The sequence below is a fragment of the Apium graveolens genome, chromosome 11 (assembly GCF_009905375.1).
Source record: "Apium graveolens cultivar Ventura chromosome 11, ASM990537v1, whole genome shotgun sequence".
NCBI classification, from domain to species: Eukaryota; Viridiplantae; Streptophyta; class Magnoliopsida; order Apiales; family Apiaceae; genus Apium; species Apium graveolens.
In genome coordinates this window covers 94342758-94370360 of record NC_133657.1, presented here as the reverse complement: position 1 = coordinate 94370360, position 27603 = coordinate 94342758, and the positions used below count along the sequence as shown (strand labels likewise).

Below are 27603 nucleotides of genomic sequence, written 5' to 3'. Positions count from 1 at the left end.
AAAGGGAATTAATAAATAAACTCCAACAATTACTATTTAAACTTCAATTATTTTATAAATGACTTAATTATTTATGACAAAGATAAATTTAATTAACTTTATAATTAAAAATTATGGACAAATATATAATAAAAATATCTAAAATTGTAAAATGAAGCTTAAATAGTAAAAAATGGAATTTATTTAACAATTACAATTGAAAATACAAAATAGCGAAAGACCAAAATGTAGAGATAGGGAGAGGGCTAAAAAGGGGATGTTGAAAACAAACGTCACCGGTGACCGGTGCATCAAACTCCCACCATCCTCATATTTCCTCCTAAAACCTAAAATATAACTAGACTAGAGTCGCATAGATCATCATAGGTTAATTACAGAACATGTGTTTATACTATCTACCAAACATAACCCTCATTTTCTCTTTGACCAAGCCCAAACATTAGCCGCTGCTTCACGTTAGCTTGTTTTCTTTTACCTCTCTCTCTCTCTCTCTCAAATTTTCTTTTTCCCTTTCCCAACTTTCAATAATTATTTACTTCTTTCTCCCACTTTAGACTCTCCCTAAAGACTCTGTCTTTACCCTTTTAAGTAAAAGTTCTTGCAAGATTTTGGGTTTCTTGGTTGAAAATTGATCCAAGATTCAATCTTTTTTTTACTTGAGGTGAATTTTTTCTGCTTGTGAAGCTGCTTCGATCTAGGATTTTTTGGGTGTCAAGAAATGGGGATGAATTGTTCAATTTGAAGTTTCCAGAAAATGGGTATGATTCTTGCTGCTTTAAGTTGAAATTTCAAGAAAAGGGTATGATTTCTACTGCTTTAATTTGAACGGATTTAAGTTGTTTATATCTTGGAGCTAGTATAATTGTTTGCCTAGGTTATATGTTTGTTTTGAGCTCCAATTTTGAAGTTCTTGGTTACTTTCATATGCTCTAAATTGGTTTAAACTTTACCGGGTTTCCGTTTTTGGATCAAGTTTTGTTATCGAGCTCATAAATATGGATGATTCAAGGAATAGGCATAATGATCATTTGGGTGTTAACAAGATAGGAAAAAATATTAGAAAGAGTCCAATGCATCAACCTAGTTTTACTAATACGGCTCGGCAACAACCCCAACCTCAAGTGTACAATATTAACAAAAATGACTTTAGGAACATTGTTCAGCAGCTTACTGGGTCACCTTCCCACCATGATCCACTTCCTAGACCTTCTCAAAACCTATCCAAGCCTGCGAGTATGCGGTTACAGAAGATTAGGCCTCCTCCATTGGGTTCTATAACCGTAAATAGACCACAAATGCCCCAAATGCCCATGCGCCCGCCTCCTGCACCTTTACCTGCCCTGCCTCCTCCTAGGGCTGCTCCTCCTTTTGGTAATAATTTCTCTAGACCTGCTCCAGGTCATTTTGGGCCCCCGTCACCGTCGATGATGCCACCACCTTACCTTCCCGGTGATCAAGTCTGGTCAAATACAGCTGAATCTCCAATATCAGCGTACATGAGATATCTTCAACATTCCATCTTAGATTCCGGTCCGAGGCAAAACCATATGCAACCTCAAAATCAGCCACCATATCCTAATCAAAATCAAGCGTACCCTCCACCATCCGGGTTACTTCCTAATCCATCTGGTCCCCATCCTTTACCATCACCAAGGATGAATGGCCCTCCACTACTATCACCAAGGATGAATGGTCCTCCCCTTCTACCATCGCCTAGGATAAATGGTCCTCCACCCCTATCATCAGATAGGATGAATGGTCCTCCACCCCTTCCTTCTCCTCGAATGAATGGTCCTCCACTTCTACCACCTACTTCACAATTCCTATTGCCTTCACCCAATGGTTTCATGAACATGTTATCTCCGCGGTCACCTTACCCATTGCTTTCTCCTGGATATCAGTTTCCTCCACTGTCACCGAATTTTTCATTTTCTCCATTTCCTCAGTTCGGGGTTTTAGGTCCTGGGCCGCATCCTCCCCCTTCTCCTGGTTATGGGTTTCCTTTATCTCCTTCCGGATTTTTTCCTATGTCAAGCCCAAGATGGAGGGATCAAATTCCAAGCCCAAGATGGAGGGATCAGTAGTGTTAGATGGACTGCCTGATTATGCACCAAGATCCATCGTCGAGTCCTTGAAGAATTTGCACCGGCGACCCATCTTTGTTATGGAAGCTTCGTTTATGAAAGATATAATGTAGACAGGAAATGTAAGATTTCTTCAACTTTTTAGTCTTAATTTAGCCATTAATTTTAATTTGTTTATACACATTTCAAAAATATTTTGAGAATTGTAGTGCTCTTTAACAGTTGTAATTGTTGATTTGTTCAAAATATGTAGTTAAATTGATATATAGTGAAGTTGTATAACTTATCTGAAGTGGGCACACATGTTTTATTCGGCGAGGGTAGGGATTTTAATTGTATAACTTGTGGTCATAGGGTTTTCTGCTGGATCAACTTTTTAGTTTTTCTGTAATTTGGTAAAATTATTCTGTAACCCTTTATGAAATTTGAAATTGCTTCTTAAGTTTTATTACTACGAATAGAGGTTAGGCAGACATTTATTACTTGTACTATATTACATGCCTGCCATAATTTATATGTTTAACTCTTACTGTAGTACATGGGGTAACTCATGTATTGTGAATGATGCAACAAAGATATTACAGCTATTTTACTGGACGAGAATATGATTAATGATTTAAGCCATTAATATTTTGCTGTAATGTGGTTGGTTACCTTAAAACGGAAATATAGTTCATTTCTCTATGTTACTTGGGACGTCAGTAACGTGTCTCAGTTAGAGGCTTCAAGTTGAAGAAGTTCAATGTACAACTACTCTAGAATAGTGTAAAGAGACTGGGATTGGAGTTTTTTAATTGTGAATGTACAACACCATAGAATTGTGTACGTGTCTTGTTTTCACCTTGAGAGACTCACATGCTGTACGAGCAGAACTAGAACTGTATAGCAGGTTCATATGAATTCATGATATAGCCTATCACTGCCATGCATGCAACAGTTAAGCAGTAGTATTGTGTCGTGAGAGTTATGTTGCACAGTTAATGAGTTCCTCGTTTTTGAAAATTGATCTCATTTCAGTTTTTTTTGTTTGGGTATATATCTGCATACTCATTTTCCTTCAGCTGTACTTGGTCTGTGATGTATATGGGAAAATATCTTAATGAGTAGTATCCAAGTTGAGTACAGGTCTGACCACTGAGATGAATTCCTATAGTGTGGAGTCTACATGAGTTCTTATGACTCTATGATATTTACTGTTTAGCCAATATATAATGTTTTTTCAGAAGATATTATTTGGAGAACTGGTTCACATCAGTTTTATAATGATAGAGGCAATTTAGCAATGTACACTGAGTTCTAAATTGAATGAGAGATACTATGCATGATCACCTTTATGTGGAGTAATTTAAATTTTCATTTGCAAAAGTTCATGCTACCGATTCCTATCTTTTGATTATCTAGATTGGTTTAGCAAGTCAATAGATTTATATGTATGCAAGAAAACATCTGAGAAATAAGTTTTATGTAGTTTTTGAGCTTTTTATTTGCTTTTCAATAGATTACCAAATTGTTTTGGCAAGTGACAGAGTTGTTTAATTGTTTATTTGGTTTTTGATGGATAACCAATTCATTTTGGTTCGGTTATGATATATGTATAAATGATATTACTTTACCAATTACAATAGGAACACACATACAATTTTAATTCAAGGTTTGATAAAACACATAGTTTGCTAGGACAAGGATTTCAATAATTTCTAATCAAGAGTTTGCTTCCAATAAATTACAAATTTGAATATAAAAGAAAGTTTGTTTAGAATAGTCCCTTACATTTCATATGTAGATGTATTTGGTTTTTCCCTTGGTATTTGGTTTTGTTTTAAACCGGACAAGAAAGTTGTTATAATGTAGGTTTCATTGATTGTTTAGAGAGTGTTTGGTTTAGTTCAGAGTTTGACAAGAAATTTTGAACATTTTGGTTCTTGCATTTCGTCTGTACTAGTATATAACCGTGTGAGAGACTTGTAATTTGTAGTTTTGGCGTAAGTTTCCATTTATCCCCGATCTAGGTTAGCAGTAGTTTGGATAAAGATTTGGTTTAGTTTGTTATTTGAGCGAAAGATATACTAAAAAACCCAACAAGTTTTCTAATAAAGAAGCAGTCACTAATTTCAAATCTGTTGACAAGTTTAACAGTTAAAGAGACGGAGCTAAGCATTATTTGCAGGACAAGGCAAGTGGAAGTGAGAGTAACAAACTATGAGATGACAAACTGTAACTGTATTAGCAGCCAAGTAATTTCGTGCGCGGCCAACATGGAGACCTCTTCTTCTTTCCTTTCAAACAATCCTTGTCTACCATATCATCTTTACCTACTTTCTGTTGCATAGCATTGTCGGGATTCTTCATCTTCTGCCGTGGTGCACGAGAATTTTTCTGAATATAAGCAAACATGTTGCGTACGATACAAATTTGGATAATGATACAATGCAGGAGTATTCGAAAATAGCCCAACACAGAGATGATTTTGTACCTGGAAATACTCGTGACATGGGAGTTTGGATTCGTGAGTGATATGAAAAGTAGGGTATGAACTAACTGGTACTTCACTTTTCAACTGAGCACACGAAGCAGATGATGTGGTCCACATAGATGAACTCTGTATGCTGGAACTGCTCGATGCTTTGCTGCTAGCTTGATCAATCTCTTGGGACAGCTGCAAATTTGTGGTTTCTAAGCCAATCGAGTTTGTGTTTTTGCATTTTTTCAAATGTGCATATATCAAAAGCTTAGAAGAGAGTGATTGTAACCTGAAGAAGTCGATCTTCCAGAGAACGGATGCGATCCATTAGAGAGCCTCTGGGGCCAGCCTCCCTGGTTGCAACAATCAATGGCATTCCCTTTTTACTATTTTTTTTAGCAACTAGTTTTCGATTTCCACTGCTCCACATCAAACACTCCTCTTGCTTCTTCTTCTTCTCGACGTCTTTAATCTATTAATCAGAAACTCGATAAATTAAGCAATGCGTAGCTGAAACTAAAGAAAGTATAAAGACATTGTACATGTAAAACTGACTGCGGAATCTAAGCGATCCACCCTTGAAAGAAGAGGCATGAAAGACAGAGAATGCAGCTGATGATGATCTTCCATTGTGTTTGTTTGGATACTCAGATTGCTTACTCATTCCAAATAATATGTTCCCATATTTATAGTTGAGACATTTTCTTTCAAAATAAGTTATAAGTTCGCGGATTAAAGTTTGCATATGACTCAGTTTGGGTCTTAACAAATCCCTGATTTATAGCCATCAAGTTATCCCATATATTTATGCTGATGAAAGTTGTATTTTTTTTATTTTTGAGAAATTTGTAGTTTAGGTTGTTTAGTGATCAACATTTGTAAACACATCTACATCTTGGAATGAGATTTGGGGACTATCTGTTTCAATAATCTTCCCTCCCTTTCAAAGGATTTAAAGAACAAAACTACATTAGCACATACTAATCATTATGCTAATGGAGTGAATAAGAAAAGCAACATATAAATTTAAGCTTTGTTCTCTCTTAGAAGACCTTTAAGTTACAACACAGGAAGAGGGGGATATTAGACACACACTAATTTCATGCTTCAGATACACATATGAGAACTAGATAAAAGGAAATAAGACTAGTAATCAAGAATAATCCAATTTTGTTTCTCAAGCGCAAAGCAAAACTGACCTTCATGAGCCTCGCTTAGGCGCCATCATGAACACTTAACTAAACCAAAAGGAGTACCAAGTGTTTTGGTACATGCATCAAGTCTGTCACTTCATATTCCAAGAAGCATGCTGTAGTTGCAGGAACACTTGTGGCCCTGCAGGTGCAAAACCCTTGTGTAATCATTTGACTCCTTCTGTAACATATTACCCCCCCCCAATAACATCAATGAAACCCTTCCTAAATTTGATGCGTCGAGTCACTCCTGCTAGGTACTGTTTCAGGCCTTTCTAGATTCTGAACATGGCCGCATTTCCTAAAATTTTACGTGCTAGTTTAGGAAACAATTCTCGAAAGAGACTTTAGCACCTGCAGGCTCGAACACTTCCTTTCCACATCGACTAGTCCACTATACTTCACATCAACAGAACCGTAGCAAGTACGTAAATAGAACTATCCATTATCGTGACAGATGAGATTATCAGAGCTAGCTTTGGAGACGATATAAAAGCTCATAAAATGTGATTTCGTAACCAATGCAGACAGGTCAGTTCTCGCAGGGAGCAAATTACATCGGCGGGCAAAATTTTAGAGGCATGATAAAATGTGACTTCATTTAGGAAGAATGGGAGATTACCTCGGTTTACATTACCATTTACCAATGAAAATTGTAATGTTGAATTAGGGAGATTACCTCGGATAATCATGAAACACGACTTCATTTACTTTGGTTTCAGTCCGAAAATTCGTTGAGTCTTCTCTACATCGTTCTCGTCTAAATGGTTCAAGTTGAACCTTTGTTTGTTCATCGTTATCCCTTAATGTGACTTTAACAAAATGATAACAAAATGAACAGCAAAATGAAAAACAAGAGCACTGAATTGTGGAAAAAAAAACCAGATTCATAAATCTCACAAATCACAGATTTGAAAGCCCGGTGCATGACAAAATATACCACCTCTATATGACACAGAAAATGACAGCAAAATAACAGAAATATTCTTCTACCAGGTCAACTAGAGTATCCTTATTACAAAGTATCACACATAAAAGGTTTAGTGAAATATTTAAAGTTCAAAAGCTATCTATTTATGAGACTTCATTACTCCCCCTCAAGCTGGGAGGGAAACTATGCTGCAGCTCCAAACTTTTTCATCAAATAATAGTGATGTTTGGCAGAGAGAGCCTTGGTGAACACATTAGCCACTTGAGAATAGGAGGGAACATGCTTGGTCAGGAAAGCTCCAGAGTTTATTTTATCTCGCACAAAGTGGCAGTCTACTTCGATGTGTTTGGTGAGCTCATGAAGCATCGAATTCGTAGCAATGACAATCACAGCTTGGTTATTATTTTATGAGGCAAGTTGTTGAGACCCATGTCTTTGAGGGGAGCGGAGTGCCAAGTAATTTCACACGAAGCAAGTGCCATCGATCTATATTCTTCTTCAGCAGTGGAACGAGCAACCACAGTCTATTTCTTCGTTTTCCATGAAAAGGGGGACTGTCCCAGCAATACACAAAAGCCTGTGGTAGATCGTTTAGTCATGGGACAAGTGGCCCAGTCGCTGTCACAGTACGCCTTGAATTCAGCAACATAGGAAGACGATAACAAGGTGCCTTGACCTGGGTTTGAGTTGATGAATCGAAGCAATTTGATAGCAGCTTCCATATGAACACATGTAGGATGTTGCATAAACTGCGTCAAGATGTGAACAGAATATGTGATGTCCAGGCGAGTGATTGTCAGATATATGAGCTTACCGAGAAGATGTTGGTAAGGATGGGGATCTTTGAGGAACTCACCAGTGTCAGCTTCAAGTCTGAGATGAATGTACATGGGTAATTTCAACGACACGTTAGTATCAACACCATATTCAACTATCAAATCAGATGCATATTTTCGCTGTGATACAAAGAATCCAGCAGATGATCGGTTAATCTCTAGATCCAAAATTATTGAACATCTCCCAAATCATTCATGTTAAAGTTGGTAGACAGCATAGACTTCAGTCGATTAATTTGCTGAATGTCATTACCAGCAAGCAAAAGGTCATCTACATAGATGAGAACAAGAGTAATAGACGATCCCACTGTCTGCGTAAAGAGACTGTAATCTGACAAGGACTGACCATATGACATATCTTTGAGAGTGCTCGACAACTTGCTGAACCAGTTATGTTGGCATTTGAAGGCATCAACTCCCCCTGGTTCACTACTATTCTGCTTCTGATGCCTGAATATCCTAAGGGAAGCTTCATATAAATAGTCTCGTATAAATCGCCATGTAAGAAGGCGTTTGTGACATCCATCTGCATAACGTGCCACTTTTGCAATGCTGCAACAGCTAAGAGTGCCCTTACGGTCGTCATTTTTGCCAACGGAGCAAATGTATGTTCATAGTCCACCCCATATACTTGATGACGTCCCAAGATAATAAGACGAGACTTGAAACTTTTCAATGTTCCATCTGATCTGTATTTAGTTTTATAGAGCCACTTGCACCCTATTGCCTTCTTTCCAGGTGGCAACGAGGTGATGTCCCAAGTATCATTGGCCTCGAGCGCATCAAGTTCGACATTCATAGCTTTTACCCAATTAACATCTTGCATAGCTTTTTTAAAGGACTTTGGGTCTGGTTTAGTAGTTAACTTTGACAAAAAACAATAAAATGATATATCTACGCGTTGATTTGTCACAACCACCAGATTTGCGGAAGGTGCTGGGTATGGCTGTGTTATATATGACTCCATCCAAAAGGGAGTTTTGTGAACTCGAGTGGACCTTTGAAGTGAGTTTTGAACAGTGCAACTTTGTCCTTCAGAGGCAACAACGTCATTTTCTGTTTCTGATGTACTTTTTTGATTGCTTTCAGTTATCTCAACTTCTTCATTTTCTGAATCTTTGAGTCCAATATCATCATCAATGTATGAAGGAGACTGATTCTAAGACATTGATGTGGGAAATGGAAACATATATGGCTTGGGTGAGCTAGAGTTTAAAGGGAAGATTGATTCACAAAATGACACATCTAGAGAAACAAAACATTTCATCAATTTCAAGTCCCGCAATCTAAACCATTTTTTATCTGGGGGTATCCCACAAATAAACAAGGAACCCCTCTTGTTGCAAACTTACCAAAGGTATGCACAGGTTTCACAGCAAACGCAAGACACCCAAATGACTTCAAACCATCATAATCAACAGGTTCACCAGTCAACAATTCATAAGGGCATTTGTTGTTAAGAACTGATAAGGGCAACCTATTTATGATATAAGTTGCAGTCAACACTGCCTCTCCCCAAAACGATAACTGCAGTCCCGACTGGAACATGAATGCTCTTGCAACTTCGAGCACATGCCTGTGTTTCCTCTCCAAACGGGAATTTTGTTGAGGTCGGTAGACGCACAAAGTTTTGTGCAAGATTCCTTGAGACTGAAAGTAGGCTTTGCATGTTGCATCTCCAAATTCAAGCGCATTATCTGACCTCATTATCTTTATTGAAGATTTATACTGTTTATGAACAAAGTTGTTGAACATCTGCAGGGCCTGAAAGTACTATGACTTGTGCTGTAACATGTAAATCCAGGTCATTCGTGTATTGTCATCAACAATCGTCAGAAAGTGTTTATACTTCTGTCTTGTGCTCACCTTGTAAGACCCCCATATATCAGTGTCCACAAGCTCAAAAGGTGTAGAGGCATGTAATTCACTTGCAGAAAATGGTAATTTAGTGAACTTGGCCGTTGGAGATGTGACACAGATTTGTCCAGACACACCACAATAATACTTTATACACTCTATATGTTTTAACTTAGACACGGGTGTGTGGCCCAACCTATTGTACCAAAGAGTGTATTATTCCAGTAATGATGACTTTGTGGCTGACATACAGTGAAGCGGAGTATTCTTTCCGTCAACTTTACTGTCTGAGGTTGAGAAGTGATACAAGTCATTGACAACCATACCCTTACCTTTTTCCGTGTGAGAAACAGAGTCAATTATGGAGCACGCATTGGAAGAAAATACTGTATAACAACTGTTGTCTTTGGAGAGCTTGTGAATGGACAAAAAATTGTGAGAAAAGACGGGAACATATAGAAAATTCAGTAACTTCAACCCACTTGGAAAGTATACATCTCCAACAGAAAATACAACAGCCTTGGCTACTTTTGGCAGATTCACTATCATGTTAGCCTCTGCAGGTTTCACATTGACCAAATTATTTAGATTTGAAGTCATGTGATTTGTTGCCCCTGTATCCATTATCCACATATCACCATCTATTTGCACATCATGACAAGAATTTATTCCAGAGAAAGGGGTGTCCATGGCATCTTCTTCATAGATATTAGGCCCTAATTGTGACTAACCAGGCAACATTTGTAGCAACTGCTGCAGTTGATGAGGTGAGGGAGTGATAGGCTGCGACATTACATCACTTTGACCTTCACTCACAGTTGCATTTGCAGCAGATGGTCCTTTGGGAGAGAAGGAGGACCTTTGCGTGTTCCATTTTGCATTTGCGAGCATTTGACTACGAGGAGCAGTTGGAGGCCTTGGCTTATATTTGTAATGCCATCGAGGATACCCAATAACATTCCAGCATTATCTGAATGACCTTTTCCTTTACACACTCCACAAGAAAGACTTTTTTTAGAGTTGACATTAACTTTGCTAAACATTGCAGACATGTCATTGTCATATAGAGAGGGTAATTTTAATACTTCCCTTTGAGATTCCTCCTGTTGAATAGAGGCACATGCCATTTCCACACTCTGTAGAGGGGTGAGAATCAAAAGCTGGCTACGTTGAGGGCCATAAACATCATCAAGACCATTTAAAAACTGAAATAATTTAGCCTCCTCTTTTTGCACAGTTATAGCCTTTAACAAAGCAGATACATCTTCATCACATGGTGTAACAGTAGGCAATACAGTCATAGACTCTAATTCATCCGACACACTACTAAGCGAGGTATAGTAATCAACAACAGACATACCATTTTGTTTCATCCCAAACAGTTCCCTACTCAGTTTATATTTACGAGACGCATTAGTTAAGTGAAAACGTTTTTCTAGTTGTTTCCAAACCTCAGATACAGAAGTTATAAACAAGATGGAACTTTTAATGGAATCAAAAACATTGTTATGAATCCAAGAGATTACCATACTGTTATAGGTGTCCCATTGTATCCCTTTTGTGGTATCTGTTGTGCTCCGAGCTTCAGTCCCATTGACAAAGCCAATCTTGACTTTGGAAGACAACTGGATCTCCATTGATCTCCTTCAAGCTCGATAGTCATTTGCACCTTGGAGTTTAGCAACACTGACAGAGAAGGGGTTGTCTGACGGATGCCAGAATAGAGGGTTTTGCATATCAGAAAATGAAAACTTACTTACACTTGTCATGGCAGAAGATTGAACACAAGCAAAGTTTTCTTTTTTATCAAGACACTTTTGGATATGACGAGAGCTTTACTGAAATTACGACACTATGAACCAAAAAATATCGCTCCACCTAATTCACTCTTTAACTAGAATTTCATTTGCAGCTCTGATACCTTGTGACTTTAACAAAATGAACAACAAAATGAAAAACAAGAGCACTGAATTGTGGAAGAAAAACCGGATTCATAAACCTCAGAATTCACAGATCTGAAAGCCCAGTGTCATGACAAAATATGCCGCCCTATATGGCACTGACAAGGACAGCAAAATAACTGAAATATTCTCCTATCAGGTCTAATGACTAGAGTACCCTTATTACAGAGCATCACACATAAAAGGTTCGGTGAAATATTTAAAGTTCAAAAGTTAGCTATTCATGAGACTTTGTTACTTGAAGCAGTGAGTAAGACCTTGAACTCCATTTGAGTTTGTTAACTGTAATCCCTCTACTACAAGAGCTGTATACAATATAAATTTGCTGCAGGGACTGGAACACACAAAATTACAGTTCCTTATTTGGATAGACTTTGTAATCCAGAAATCTGATTCTTAGGTTTCAACATCCAACTTACATGTCTATATTTTCACCCAAATCTGCCGGCATATGTTAATTTGGACTAATTCCCTGAACATTAAAATTATCTGCAAAACTCCAGTACTAGTAAAAATATGTTCATGTTCACAAACATCAGTAAGTGCATGAGAATCCCCTAAACAGGAACGCGAGGTTTTGCAAAAGTTCCCTGTAGCGAAAATACAGAAATTTCCATCATTCTTAGGTCTTGACATCCAACAAATTCGGATTGGAACATATATGGTTAAATTTCGATTTATCTGATTGTAACATTGAGCTATGAAGTTTTGTATGTGAACATAAGCCATGCACCCAATTAGTTTTGGGGAGAGAATTGAATACAAGGAAAAGTGTAATGCTGCGCTGGTCTGCTGGCTAAGGTCTGTAAAGAGGCCTTCAGGAGTGGTATCCGACAAGTGATATTCAAGGTAGGCATAGGTTTGGAAACTGAGACCATTTCCCACACGATGGAATTTACTTGAGTTCTTGTAGCTCAATGTTATATGTTCAAGCATAGTCCGATGTTCTTTCACTAGATGCTATTTGAGAGACTGGGTAACATTAGTTTCATAATAGCGCGCAAGCACTGGTGGACCAGAACTATAAACTGGGGATACTCCAGAAAAATACAAGAATAATTTAAAAATATAATGAAATTTATGATCCAATCTGGAAGGCCATGAAATCAAGAATAATCCAATCAATGAGTGTATAAAAAACAATCACCCTAAATTTGACCTTGTCACCTCATATGCCAAAAAACATGCAGCATTTGCAGGAATGCTTCTAGCCATTGCAGGTGTGAAACCCTTGTATAAGCCTTTGACTCCTTCTGCAGCCACTATCTTTCTGAAAGCATCGATTGAGCCCGAAAACTTAGGTTTTTTAAAATCATCAACCTGAATTGCGCTCTTCACTACGTCAGCTGGGTATATAAATATCCAAATGGACCCGCCAGCCAAGCCCCCAGATAAGATCAATGAACCTCTTCCCAGTTTTGATGTGTCTAGTCCTCCTGCTAGGTACTGCTTCAGGCCTTCATAAATTCCAAACATGGCCGCATTTCCTGGAATTTCACGTGCCAGTGTAGGCAACAATCCTCGAAAGAGACCCCTAGCACCTGCAGTATCAAATACATGCCTTGCCACATCAATTGGCCCACCATACTTTACAGCAACAGAACCATAGCTAGCTTCTGCCATCGCACTCTGAGCCTGCAGTCTGCTTTGACAGATAAATTGATCAGCTTGTACGTCGATAGAAATATGTATTATCATGACAGATGTGATTAACAGAGCTAACTTTGAAGAATGTAAAAATGCAAGTAAAATGATATTCAAGAATCAACCCAGACGAGTCAGTTTTCTGGCAGACCAAACTATATCTGAAGGATGTTTTTATAGGCATGATTATATAACGCAGAATATTCTGACCTGCACTTGATTAACTCAGTTGGGCAGGCGGGAAAGGCAACAGCAAGTCCAGCGCCAGCTCCACAAAGGATTTGCTGGTTTACTGTAAGCAGAGAATCAGGTTGAGACTTCAGAAGTGCTTCCATTTGCCCTCTAGCTGTAAAAAGGATGGCGTTTAAGGCTGCAACAGTGGCAAGTGGGGCACCCATCCCCTTGAAAAGGCCACCAGCGCCTTCTGTTGCTATTGTCTGTCTGACAGCATCAATTGCTCCAGAAAATTTAGGAGCTTGGCCGGGTAACGGAACTGGCTGGCTTTGGAGTTTGACTTTGATTGTATCAAAAGGATGTCCACATATCAGCTGTGCTGCCCCTCCTACAGTTCCAGCAGTCAAGTCCTTGGCCACATTTCCCATCTACAGAAGCAAATTAAGGAACAAAGTTAGATGCAGCATGCCCAACTATGCTGCTCGAGTTACATAAAGCGAGTCCATCTGGGAAATTTGTACATAGTACGGATTAGACATACTTTCAGTGCTAATTGATAGGAAAATTTATTAAGATTTGACAAAGCCAGAAAACCCTTTTAAGCCTTATGACCATATTGAAGACAAATGAAATCCGGATAAATTGTATTCTAGTTGACCACAGTAGCAATTAAGTATCAACCGTCGTGAAAGAGCCAGCAGAAGAAGCATTTTTGGTCATTCATCATTGAAAAAAATACAATGGATAATTCATTCATATAATGTTAATTATTTTGGTCATATTGAGCACTTTAGCAATTATATGTCAACAAGGGTCTACCAAAAAGTGTGGACTTGGCACATCATGAGCATCACATCTTGAGTACTAATAAGTGAGTCTAAAGTTGCCATACTTGTACATAAAGTCTCTGCTCCAATCCCCTTTCTTCTGTTGCTAAATACAGTTACAAAACAAATAACAAAAGGAAAATCTAGAGAGCATCTTCTAGTGAGCTTAAACACATTTTTTAATGTAGTTAACTAGCAAAGTAAGATTGCATCAAAAACACAGGATAAGTCACAAAAGATCCTACTACAAACAGAGTTCATTTGATATAACCCTCATTTGATTCTACCATAAATATGAAGTCCCAAAAACAATTGCTTGCAATGGCACGAGTGTTGTTAAAGTTTCAATCCATTTAATCAAATGCGAAATCGATCCCCATATAAAATCGATGGCAACTCACAGGTCCTGCTCTATCTACTTTGTTGCAGGTGTTAACAATATGAATCATTAGAGCCTAAAGTGAATTTTATTGGCTTACAATGTTATGACAAGTCTAACAATTCGATACCACATTTGAACACAACATATGGTGAATAATCTAACCTCAAAATAATGCATGGTATTCAAGGGCAAACATATAAGGTTACATATAAGCACAACACACACACACATAAAGGTTTAAAAGCAACGATCTCTCTCACAGTTCTGTACCTTCCCTTTCCTTGCTTGAAGCTTGAATTGGTGTCCGAGGCCGAGGGTACCTAATTAATTCAAGTTCTATCTCATATAAACTTTAAAAAGAAAAAAAAAACCTCCAAATATCACTTTTTTGGATAAAAGACATTCAATATCACTTTCTGAATAATTGGCCCCAAATGTCACTTCAAAACGGAGTTTCGGGTGAAATTTTTCTTTTGAATGAAAAACGGATTTGCGTGTTCCGTTTTAATTTTTTTTCCAAAAAAAAACATTGAAAACGCAACTTCAATTAATGTTATGGGGGCAAAACGCAATCTCAGGATGAGTTTTTCATATTAACTTATTTTGGATCTGCGTTTTGATTTTTTTTTTTGCATCCCGAGAAAAACTCGGTTAAAAACCGCAATTTTACGAAAAACTCATTTTGAAACGCCGTGTTTATATTCATAAATTCTGACGAGACTGCGTTTTTTACCGAAACAATTTTTGAAATTGCGTTTTCAGCAAAAACTCGGTTTGAAACCACTTTTTTCAAGAAATACATGAAACGAAACTGCGTTTTTCTTTTATTTAAAAAAATAAAAATAAATTATCATAGAAAAACTCAACATGAGACTGCGTTTTTCGTCTATTTTTAAAAATTTCACCCGAATCCCCATTTTTAAATGATATTTGGGTCCAATTTTTCAAAAAATGATTAAGAACCATTTAACCCAAATAGTGACATTTAGGACCAAATCCCTTAAAAAATTGTATATGTATACACTTTTTTCCCCAGATTTTGTCAACGATGATACAAAAGTAAAACGCCTCCTTTGTTGGAATAACTTGTCCATTACAAACACAAACTCATCATTTTGTGTATGTCTTTTTTAATATCTAGGAGGGACATTAGATACCGGAGTATTAGGCCTAAATAAAAGATACCTTAATAGTATCGATACTAAATTAAATACTACTCTTTGTATTTCATTTCATCTCTTTTAACTTTTTTGCACGTATTTTAAGATATTTTGAAAATTTTTTAAATTTTTATTTTGTATATAAAAGTTTAAGTTATATATTTTTATTCAAAAAAAGAAAATTTTAAAAATTATTATTTTAACTATACGGTCAAAATACTTCGAAATGAGTGCAGAAAAGTTTAACGACTATTAAAATGAAACAGAGGGAGTACCTCCATACCACTTATTTCATCAATGAAATTTTTACCAAAAAATATTAACAAAATTATTAATTACCTCCAATCATATTAAATAAATTATTAATTACCAAAAAATTATTTTACTTTTCAAAAATATTAACAAGATTAACACTTAAATTATCATATTAATTAAAAATATACAACACTTTCAAAACAGACAAAATGAAAATATGGTGAAATGGGACGTACAGAGTATCAAATAACAATATACAAAGGGGTAAGGTATAAAAAAATACCATAGTTTTAATGATACTAAATTAAATACCAAAAAATGAGATAAAAATAGGCAAGGCGATGTAAATTATAACACGTTTTAGGAAAATTTCCCTTTTTAATTATTATGATAATAAATTAAAATGTATCACGTGTTATTTCTGATTTATTATAGGAATTAATACGGAACTTAATAGTTTCGCTTCTGACTTAAGACTAGAACCGGTCTGATCAAGTCTTGCAAGTTGCAGCTCGTTTTCAATAAATATTGTCTCCGAGTTTCCAAGAAATATATCGCCCTGCACCTACTTATTCACGTGTGATGAGGATATCACGTGTAGAAGGTCATCAAAATGGAGTGACGGTTAAACGATTATTTCAGACAAGAAAATGTAATATAAGTTTAGATTTTCAAATTAAAATAGAATAATAACATGTACGCATTATTTAAAATATTTCCGTACTACACGTAATTATATATCTGTCTAAATTATAATTGTATAATATCTCAAGTACATCTTGATTAACAATCAATGTGTATGATTTGTACATAAAATGTTACCAATTTGCGCTTGTTGAATAAATAAATATTTTTTCGTACGTGAGATGTAATTTGAATAAATAAAAGTTGTGTTGTTTGTATGCGTCTATAAATAAATATTATCTTAATTGCATATAGAGTAAAGTTAATATAATTGTTAGTTTAAATTTATTTACACTTATTGAATACATAATATATTTTTTCGTACGTGAGATGTAACTTGAATAAATAAAAAGTTGTGTTGTTTGTATGCGTGTATAAACAAATATTATCTTAATTGCATATAAAGTAAAATTAATATAATCATTAGTTTAAATTTATTTTTGATAGGGATAAATAAATTATGTTTGTATAATTAAATACTGCATTAATTGTACAAACTGTGGGCTGCCAGGCCCAATAAAAAGATATATGATACTCAGACCAGAAAGGTTAAGCCTGATGGACCAGATCAGGCCTGATGGAATAAAAAAGGCCCAAAAGCCCTGATTATTAATTAATTTCGTAATTAATTAATAAGGGACAAATCAGATGTTGAAAAGAGTCCCGATAAGGATATAAATCCTTGGAGATTAGCCTCAAGGGGACCTAAAAGGATAAGGAATCAGTTTCTTACTATCTAGGACTCCAAAGTCCATTCTAATTATGAGACTTGCCCACCAAGTCTCCTATACCAAGTCCAATTCAAGGACTCCCAACATCTATATAAGGGGTCTCACCCCCACCAATCAGAACTACGTTTTTTGGCTTGATTCTCTAATTCACAGAGATACGTAGGCATCTCGTAAAGGCAGATTGAGTCACGAAACACGAGAGCAGCCATTAAAGGCCTTGAGCTTCCGAATCTTAGTATTAAATACAGCAAGTAATAACCTTGGTTTTTTATCCATAACATTTGGCGCCGTCTGTGGGAAACGGAACAACAACCATGGCGAGGACACGGAGAACAACCAGCACTCTAGAGGAGGGAACACCATCAGGGACAACCCAGGTGATTTCATCAACCGTGGAGGTTCCTCCCCATTCAACTTATGCATCTACTCAGGGGGAAGCCCAGACAGGGGCAACTCATCCTCAGCCACAAGGGACAACTCCCCCGACTATTCAAGGTTGGAGGAAGCGGATATGCTGGGCGAAGCGAAGCACGAGGGCGGTCGCCCCCCTATATACGAGGTTTGGATCCTATCCCTGAGGATCGGGAATTTTCTGGTCCATACACTGAGAGAGACTCCGAATCTTCGGATGATGAAGTGGCCCCGAGAAGGAGGCGTCCTGGAAAAGAGCCGATGGCCGATGGAAGGCAACGCCCCCAAAGCACCCCAGGGGCGAATCCCCAAGAAGTGCAGGAAAAGATCAGGGCTCATGAGGCTGAAATCCAAAGGCTGAGGCGTGACTTGGAGGCTCACCAAGCCACCAGAACCCACATACCACCTAGGGGGAGAAATCCTCCTCCTATCATAGACCTGGATGGTCCGGTGAGAAGAAGGGCTGCTGTCCCAAGAACTGATCCAAGCAATCTCCTTCCCCTTGGAGATCCTGATGATCCAACTCCACCCTTCACAGAAGAGATAATGAATGCCCATATCTCAAGGAAATTCAAGATGCCCACTATCAAAGCCTATGATGGCACGGGAGACCCCGCTAATCATGTTAGGACATTCTCTAATGCACTGCTGCTGCAACCCGTGAATGATGCTATAAAATGTCGGGCCTTCCCTCAAACCCTGTCGGGTATGGCTCAAAGATGGTACAGTCGCCTACCCCCAAATTCTATTGGATCATTCAGAGAACTAAGTCAGGCTTTTATTAAGCAATTCATCAGTGGAAGAGTCCATGAGAAAAGTTCAGCATCTCTTATGAGTCTTGTGCAAGGAGCTAAGGAATCCTTAAGAGATTACCTGAATCGTTTTACAAAGGAGGCTTTAAAAGTCCCAGATCTTGATGATAAGGTAGCCATGATAGCATTGCAACAAGGAACTAGGGATGAGTTTTTTAAGATGTCTTTGGCCAAACGACCCCCTGAGAGCATGTTGCAGCTCCAAGAGAGGGCATGGAAGTATATCAAGGTTGAAGAAAGTATGAGGAAGACCGTAGTAAGTAATGAGCCCACTGGAGGCAAGAAACGAAAAACTGATTTGGAGTATATCGCTAAGGACAAATATCCTAGAACCGAACAAAACCCTGATTCAACCCCCAAGAAGGGAGGACCTGGGCAAAAGTTCACTGAATACGCTAAGCTGAATGCTCCCAGAAGTCAGATTTTGATGGAGATTGAGAAAGACAGAGATATTCGCTGGCCTAAGCCCTTGAAGGCTGATCCCGCCAAGCTAGATAGGGGCAAGTATTGCAGGTTTCACAAAGATGTTGGCCATGACACCGATGAGTGTAGGCAATTGAAAGATGAAATTGAGTTTTTGATTCGAAAAGGAAGATTGAATAAGTATACTGGAGATGGAGGGGACAGAAATAATAATGGAAGGAAGAACTTTGAAGATCGTAGGAGGGACCAAGATGATCAGGGGCGGAATCCCCAACCTAGAGGACCAGTTATAAACACCATTTATGGAGGGCCGAGACCTCAAGGGCCTGTGATAAACACGATCTTTGGAGGTCCAACTGCTGCTGGATTGTCCAAAAATTCCAGAAAGGCATATACTAGAGAGGTTATGCATATTGTTGGAGAAGCCCCGAAGAGGGCCAGGACAGAAGTAACATTGGCTTTTGATGATTCCGACCTAGAGGGTGTGAAGTTTCCCCATGATGACCCGCTGGTCATAACACCAATAATAGGAAATAGCCCGGTTAAGAGGGTCCTTGTGGATAATGGTGCTTCTGTGGATATCTTGCTCCACGACACCTTTCTAAGGATGGGGTATAACGACTCCCAGTTAACACCAACCGACATGCCGATATATGGATTTGCTGGAGTAGAATGTCCTGTGGAAGGGATAATCAAGTTGCCAACCACCATAGGTACGGAGCCAAGGCAAGCAACGCAGATGCTGGATTTCGTGGTGGTAAAGGCTAGTTCAACTTATAATGCTATCATGGGGAGAACAGGGATACATGCCTTCAAGGCAGTCCCCTCTTCATACCATTCAGTTATGAAGTTTCCCACCCGAAACGGGATTGGAGAAGAGAGAGGAGATCAAAAAATGGCTAGAAGCTGTTATGTGGCCTCTTTGAGGGCAGATGGAGTCGGGGGGCAGGTTCTTCCTATTGAAGATATGGATGTTCGAGAAAATGATGAGAATAGAGGAAGGCCAGCAGAAGAATTGGTTTCGGTTCCTTTAGATCCCAAGAATCCTGAGAGGATGACTTTCATTGGAGCCACATTAGAGGAGCCCCTTAGAGGGAAGTTAGTGAAATTTTTGCAAGAAAATAGTGATGTGTTTGCATGGTCAGCAGCTGATATGCCAGGCATAGACCCGGAGTTAATTACTCACAAGCTAAACGTGGATCCAAGTCGGAAGACAGTGAAACAAAAGAAAAGAAATTTTGCCCCGGAAAGACAAGAGGCTATAAAGCAGGAAGTGGAAAAGCTCTTAGAGGCTGGTTTCATTGAGGAGATTCAATTTCCGGAGTGGTTAGCAAACCCTGTAATGGTGAAGAAGGCTAATGGAAAGTGGAGGATGTGTATAGACTTCACCGATCTGAATGATGCATGCCCTAAAGACTGTTTTCCGCTGCCTAGAATTGATACTTTGATTGATGCTACCGCTGGACATGAGATGCTGAGTTTCATGGATGGGTTTAGCGGATACAACCAGATCAAAATGCATAAGGATGACATTCCAAAGGTATCATTTATTACTGACTTTGGTGTTTATTGTTATCTTGTTATGGCGTTTGGTCTCAAGAATGCAGGAGCCACCTATCAAAGGTTGGTGAATAAAATTTTTAAGGATCTTATTGGTAAGACTATGGAAGTCTATGTTGATGACATGTTAGTCAAGAGTCTAGTAAAGACTGATCATATAGCCCATTTAAGGGAAGCTTTTGAGGTCCTGAGGTACCACAAGATGATGTTGAATCCGACGAAGTGTGCTTTCGGAGTAGGATCTGGAAAATTCTTGGGATTGATGGTCTCGAAGAGGGGAATTGAGGCAAATCCCGATAAAATAAAGGCAATCCTGGACATGGAACCCCCCAAAACTGTCAAGGATGTTCAGAAGCTCACAGGAAGGGTTGCTGCGTTAGGACGATTCATCTCCAAGTCAGGAGACAAGTGCTTGTCATTTTTCAAGTCACTGAAGAACATCAAAGACTTTGTATGGAGTGAGGAAAATCAGAAGGCATTTGAAGAGTTAAAGAAGTATATGGGCCAGGCCCCGTTGTTGGCCAAGCCAGTTCTGAATGAAGTTTTATTTTTGTACTTGGCTGTTTCAGAGAGCGCCTTGAGCGCCGTGTTGGTTAAGGAGGAACTGAAAGTCCAGAAACCCGTATACTATGTCAGCAAAATTTTGCATGGTGCTGAGTTGAATTATTCAGCCATTGAGAAATTCGCTTTAGCCTTGGTAATGGCTTCAAGAAAGCTGCGTCCTTATTTTCAAGCTCACCAAATTGAAGTGCTAACAAATCAGCCACTGAGAAATATCATTCACAGTCCCAAGGCAAGTGGGAGACTGATTAAGTGGGCAATAGAGTTGGGAGAGTTCGATCTCAAGTATAAGCCACGTACGGCCATAAAAGCCCAGGCACTAGCTGACTTCCTGGTGGAATGTACCATACCCAACCAAGAAGTCGGGGGGCAGGAAGATACCATACCTCAAGACAAGGGAGTCGACAATGGGGACAAGGAGAAAGAATATTGGGTTCTCTATTTTGATGGAGCATCAAAAACAAATTCCAGTGGAGCAGGGTTGGTTTTGCAAAGCCCTGATGGATTCTTAATTGAGTATGCCATGAAGCTAGACTTCCCAACAACAAACAATGAGGCAGAGTATGAAGCCCTGATTGCTGGCCTTGGTCTAGCTGGGACACTTAGAGTCAAAAACTTAAAGGTCCGTGGAGACTCGAAGCTGATCATATCCCAGGTAAAGGGAGAATTTGAGGCAAGGGATGATACGATGGCTAAGTATGTTCACCTAGTAAGGGCTGTGATGACCCAATTTAATGAATTCCATGTTGAACACATTCCAAGGGAAGAAAATGCTAAAGCAGATGCGCTATCAAAGTTTGCTTCATCTGAGATTGAAGAAAGTTCAGGAAGTGTGTACTTCCGTGTTTTGAAGACACGAAGCATAGATGTTAAGCTTGTGGCTCCCGTAGGCTTGGGGACGTCATGGATTGATCCCATCAAGGCTCACATTCAGACCGGTTGGTTGCCAAGCGATGCAATTGAGGCACGGAAGTTAACTGTTCGAGCACTAAGGTACTCTTTGATAGATGGGATTCTATATAAAAGATCTTTCGTGGTTCCTTACCTGAGGTGTCTCAGGCCCGATGAGGCACGCTTGGCTCTTGAAGAAGTGCATGAAGGTATTTGTGGACAACACCTGGGGGGCAGGGCCTTGGCTCATAAAATAACCCGTTTAGGCTTCTATTGGCCAGAAATGATGGCTGATGCCAAAGAATATGTGAAGAAGTGTGATCGCTGTCAGAAGCATGCACCAGTTGTTAGACAACCCCCCGAGATGCTGACCTCTATCAACTCGCCTATTCCCTTTGCCATGTGGGGGATGGATATTCTAGGGCCTTTTCCTATGGCCACAGCACAAAGGAAGTTTCTGATTGTAGCCATTGATTATTTCACCAAGTGGATCGAAGCCAAACCTTTGGCCAAAATCACAACTAAGCAGGTTGCACAATTCCTGTGGGAAAACATTATGTGCCGATATGGAATTCCCCGTATCCTCGTCACTGACAATGGAACACAATTCAACAACGAGGAATTCAAGAAGTATTGTGAAGAAAATGAAATTGAGTTACGATTCACCTCTGTGGCTCACCCGCAAGCCAATGGGCAAGCGGAGGTAGCAAATCGGATAATCCTGGATGGATTAAAGAAAAGAATCGAGAAGTCGAGAAATAATTGGGTGGACGAGATACTTCCCATATTATGGGCCTATAGGACTACCTGTAGAGTCACGACAGGAGCAACTCCCTTCTTGTTGGCATATGGGGCAGAAGCGGTAGTTCCCGTGGAAATATCACATTCCTCTCCGAGGATTCAGGCTTTTGATGAAAAAGAAAATGAGGAAGGGCAGAAGTTAGCCCTGGATTTAATCGATGAAGTGCGAGATAAAGCACACGCAAAGATAGTAGAATATCAGAAAAAGGCTTCATTCTACTACAACCTAAGGGTTAAAGAGAGGTTTTTCAAACAAGGTGACCTAGTCTTGAGAAAAATAGAGGCTTCTGGTGTCGGACAGAAAGGAAAGCTTGCCCCAAATTGGGAAGGGCCGTATAGAGTCAAGAGCGTTCAGGGTAGAGGAACCTACAAGCTGGAGACTATGGATGGTTTTGAAGTCCCGAGAACCTGGCACGCACAAAACCTGAAGGTTTACTACGTGTGAGATGGTCGAAGTACGATTCTCACTTGTCATTGACAAGTAGGTTTAAAAGCACCTTGAAGCTTTGCTTGCATAGGATTTTATATTCCAGTAGAATTCACATTGTCTAGTTATTGTTGATTAGGGTCGAACCCATGCTATGTAAGGTTTTGGAAAACCAGACTTCATATTAAAGAGTTTGAAATTATTTCTATCTAAGGATGTTTAAGGTTCAAATGCATATTAAGATTGTAAAGATAAAACAGAAAAAGGCAAGAAAAGCAACGTATAAAACATAACCCCGAAGGGTAACAAGTTCTGATACAAATAAAGTTCAAAAAGAAGATATACAAAAAACTAGGCCTTGGAAGGATGAGATTCCTCAGAACCACTATCCGAAGTCTCTTCGGAAGTTTCAGTCGTTTCTTCGGACGTCTCGGTCGTCCCCTCCGAAGTCCCTGTAGAAGTTCCCTCGGCAGAAGATGATGGCTGTTGAGGCGCTGCTTTTGGAGATTCTTCCACCCTGGCCTTCTTAGCAACAGGCTCGAATTCCTCCTCGGGGGAATCTTCCTCCTCTCCATCCTTGATCATACCAGCAAGCTTTTCAGTAACACCTCCAAGCTCTGGAACCCGCACTGGGCAAGGAAAGGGCAACTGCTCAAGGACCTCGGGAAACTCATCCTGGATGGCCTCCACAGCAGCGTCCCAGCCTTCCTTATAGCTAACAGGATGAAGAAGGGCGTCATGCTCCACCATCAAGTCTTTGAATTCTTGAGTGTCCATCCAGCCATCAAAGGCTTTTTCCTTCTGCGCCTTCAAGATGACATTTTCAGCCCGGGCCGTCTCCAGGTCAGAAGTGGAAGAGGCCAATTGAGCTTCAAGGGCCTCAATTTTTTGATTGGCCTCCTCCAACTTCTTGTTGGTATCTTCCAGGCCAACCTTCCAAGCCTTGGCTTGGTGAATAGCCCCTTGAAAATGGGCGTTAGCCTGTAGGAGAAAACAGCAAAGGTTTAGAAAAGAATGAAAAGAGAATTGTAAAAAGCATAAGTAAAGTACATACCGTCGCCAGAGCTTGGGCTCCAAACAGCTCATTCCCCTCCAAGTCCTGTTGGAGGACAAAATCTTGATAATCCACCGGGGAAATGGAATGCTTAGACCATTCCTTGGACAGGGCCGTGCTGCCCACAATTGAGTCCTTGCCCCGGATCCCCCAAGCAGGTTGAAAGTAGGCACCTGGCCTCTGCTTGGTGCGCAGAACTTGGCTGGGGCCTTCCTCATCTGGCTCCGTCGCCTGAAGAAGGAACTCCGGGAAGCGGTCACCCAGTCGAGGGTCCTTAAAGATCTTCCCGGCCCTCTTCATCCTGGTTGTCTCCAGGTCCTTCGGCTTGGTAGCCTCCTCAATCTTCTCAGCCACTGCGAGAAACAAAGTCAGTTGAAAATCAATGAAATAAAAGTGCAGGAAATAAAGGAGATAAGAAAGGGAACTTACTTTTCTTATTAACGGGCGAAAGGCCGCGTTCTACCAGGACGGTCTCCCGGATAAGGTCCCAACAATGGGAAGTGCCGTTGTCTTGCGTAAGGAGGTTGAAACCTCTAGCTTCCTCCTCAGACAAAGTTATGTCATTCGGGCTCCCGTCTACGGCCAGCCCAAAGGATGATCGAAACAGGGAGCCCCAATCTCCACCTTCCCAAATAACAAACAAAAAATCTTTCTTCCACCCCAAGTTGTTGTCAGGGATGGACTTCCCATTTACGATATGGGGGATGGTGGGGCGCTGGTTGATAGAAACCCAACCCGGACTTTTATCAGGGCTGTTTTTAAACTGAAAAATCTTCCTGAAGACAGCAACAGATGTGGGGACGTTGTGCTTGGCGCATTGCGACAGATAACACAGAATCAACCTCCAGGAATTAGGGGGAAGTTGGCAAGGGCTGATGCCCACATCAGCCAGTAACAAAGTAATGAATGGATGAAAAGGGAGTCTAATACCTGCCCTCAGAGTATCCCTATAGACGCATAGCGCGTCCTTCTTCCACTGACAGGCCCTGTCGGCCGGACCCGCAAGAACCAGCTTAAAAGGCTCCTTGATTTTGAAGCAGCTGCTCAACTTTTCCAGCTCCTTGGGATCCCGTAAAGCACTGATATGATCGTGCGCGTCCAGATGCGCATCAGACGGATACTCGTCCCCTCGAGTGTTGATCATGTCGATTAAGGAAGTATACCTCGATCGAATAGGAAAATCATTGGACTTTCTAGCCACGTTCATCTTGGCCAAACGAGTCATTCTTTTGTCAGCCATCTAAAAAAAAAAAAAAAAGTATGAGGCACGTAAATAGGCTATCTTAAAATGGCACACAATGGAAAAATAATGAAAAGCAAAGGGAGGAATCTTACCTGAAGAAGCACTCCTGAAAAAAGGCTTTGAGCTCCGACTTGCTGTTATTCCTCTGAGAATCTTAGCAGGAAGATGAAGAAAAAAACTAAGAAATGAGAAAGTGAGGAGTAATAGCCTTTCCTCATTCCTTTATATAAGAGGAAAAGGAAGTTGAAGGGACGAAAAGCCCATTGAGGACAAAAGCCCATAAGAAAAAGCCCAGAAAAAAGAATATTCCAGAATATTCCAAGGAATTCTAGAGCATTCTTAACAGGGTGTATTAAGCCCAGATCAATAAAAGAGGCCCAATAAGATTTGAAAAGGCCCAATAAAAGAGGCCCAATAAGATTTGGAAAAGCCCAATAATAGAGGCTCAGAAAAATTTAATAAGGCCCAACAAAAAAGGCTAGGCCCAAATCCAATTAGGATTTGGAAAATACAATACCCTAAATTAAAGCTAAATAAAGAAGGCAAGTGGAAGACCAGGAACCAGGTCGAAATCCAGGTCGTGAATCCTGCCCGAAATCTTTCGAGCAGGCACCCGAAAATAGCGGGTAAAAAAAGACCAGAATCCGGGTCGAATTCCAGGTCGTGAATCCTGCCCGAAATCTTTCGAGCAGACACCCGAAAATAGCGGGTAAAAAAGACCAGAATCCGGGTCGAATTCCAGGTCGTGAATCCTGCCCGAAATCTTTCGAGCAGACACCCGAAAATAGCTGGAATAAAGGAACTGAACTGAGGTCGAAGTTTCGACCAGGAATGAGGTCGAATAAAACCAAGCATCTTTCAAAAAATAGGGATTAAAAACCCAGGTCGAAGTTCGACTAGGATCCTGGTCGAATTCCAGGTCGTGGATCCTAGTCGAAATCCTTCGACCAGGAAGCAAGAAAACCAAAGAATTTTCGAACAGGATTCAGGTCGAAATATCGACTAGAATCCTAGTCGAAATCCTAGTCGATAGGCTTATAAAAAAAAAAAAAAAAAAAAAAGGAGAAAAGGGGGTTGAATTTTCGACCTCGATCCAGGTCGAATTTTCGACTAGGATCCTGGTCGAATTCCAGGTCCTAGATCCAGGTCGAAATTTCGACTAGGATCCTGGTCGAATTCCAGGTCGTGGATCCTAGTCGAATTCCTTCGACCAGGATGACAAGGCTGGCCCCATTTTTCGACTAGGATCCTGGTCGAAATTTCGACCTGGATCCTGGTCGAAAAAAGGGCTGGAAATTAGAAAATTCCAGAAAATAAGGAAAAATCCCAGAAAATTAGGGAAAATTCCAGAAAATTAGGGAAAATTCCAGAAAATAAGGAAAAATCCCAGAAAATTAGGGAAAATTCCAGAAAATAAGGAAAAATCCCAGAAAATTAGGGAAAATTCCAGAAAATTAGGGAAAATTCCAGAAAATAAGGAAAAATCCCAGAAAATTCCAGAAAATTAGGGAAAAATTCCAGAAAATTAGGGAAAATCCCAGAAAATTAGGGAAAAATTCCAGAAAATAAGGGAAAAATCCCGGAAATAAGGGAAAAATTCCTGAAAATTAAGATAATTCCTGAATAAAAGGAAAAATTCGTTGTAAATGTGTAGGTCGCTCCACACTTTACGGAAAAACGAGACCCTGTAAGGGAACCAATAGACTTAACTTCTGCGAAACCTAATCAATGTTTCCCAAAAGTTGGGGGGCAAATGATAGGGATAAATAAATTATGTTTGTATAATTAAATACTGCATTAATTGTACAAACTGTGGGCTGCCAGGCCCAATAAAAAGATATATGATACTCAGACCAGAAAGGTTAAGCCTGATGGACCAGATCAGGCCTGATGGAATAAAAAAGGCCCAAAAGCCCTGATTATTAATTAATTTCGTAATTAATTAATAAGGGACAAATCAGATGTTGAAAAGAGTCCCGATAAGGATATAAATCCTTGGAGATTAGCCTCAAGGGGACCTAAAAGGATAAGGAATCAGTTTCCTACTATCTAGGACTCCAAAGTCCATTCTAATTATGAGACTTGCCCACCAAGTCTCCTATACCAAGTCCAATTCAAGGACTCCCAACATCTATATAAGGGGTCTCACCCCCACCAATCAGAACTACGTTTTTTGGCTTGATTCTCTAATTCACAGAGATACGTAGGCATCTCGTAAAGGCAGATTGAGTCACGAAACA

The 27603-nt window shown here is 39.6% G+C and overlaps 3 protein-coding genes across 7 annotated transcripts; 1 reads left to right on the top strand and 2 right to left on the bottom strand.

Annotated features, from left to right (window-relative positions):
- Positions 1-279: 279 nt before the first annotated feature.
- On the top strand, positions 280-4357 carry LOC141697155 (protein HAIKU1-like). 2 transcript variants are annotated; one of them, XM_074501401.1, is made up of 2 exons: positions 280-2206; positions 4221-4357. In XM_074501401.1, exon 1 carries the CDS (start codon positions 996-998, stop codon positions 2082-2084), a length of 1089 nt encoding a protein of 362 aa, XP_074357502.1. In that variant the 5' UTR covers positions 280-995; the 3' UTR covers positions 2085-2206; positions 4221-4357. The 2 variants fall into 2 exon arrangements, with proteins under 2 accessions (XP_074357502.1, XP_074357503.1); XM_074501402.1 differs by having other exon boundaries at positions 4213-4350.
- On the bottom strand, positions 4222-5205 carry LOC141697156 (uncharacterized). Of its 3 annotated transcripts, none has more exons than XM_074501404.1 (4): positions 5101-5205; positions 4835-5017; positions 4558-4740; positions 4222-4460 (listed from the first exon to the last, which is right to left on the bottom strand). In XM_074501404.1, exons 1-4 carry the CDS (start codon positions 5173-5175, stop codon positions 4308-4310), a joined length of 594 nt encoding a protein of 197 aa, XP_074357505.1. In that variant the 5' UTR covers positions 5176-5205; the 3' UTR covers positions 4222-4307. The 3 variants fall into 3 exon arrangements, 2 of the variants coding, with proteins under 2 accessions (XP_074357505.1, XP_074357506.1); XM_074501405.1 differs by having other exon boundaries at positions 4222-4436; XR_012564606.1 differs by having other exon boundaries at positions 4310-4460; positions 5088-5186.
- Positions 5206-12058: 6853 nt separating this feature from the next.
- Positions 12059-14688, bottom strand: LOC141698008 (mitochondrial carnitine/acylcarnitine carrier-like protein). Of its 2 annotated transcripts, none has more exons than XM_074502598.1 (3): positions 14621-14688; positions 13178-13569; positions 12059-12965 (listed from the first exon to the last, which is right to left on the bottom strand). In XM_074502598.1, the coding sequence occupies exons 2-3, from the start codon at positions 13567-13569 to the stop codon at positions 12467-12469; spliced, it is 891 nt and encodes a 296-aa protein (XP_074358699.1). In that variant the 5' UTR covers positions 14621-14688; the 3' UTR covers positions 12059-12466. The 2 variants fall into 2 exon arrangements, with proteins under 2 accessions (XP_074358699.1, XP_074358698.1); XM_074502597.1 differs by lacking the exon at positions 14621-14688 and adding an exon at positions 13683-13882.
- Positions 14689-27603: the final 12915 nt, after the last annotated feature.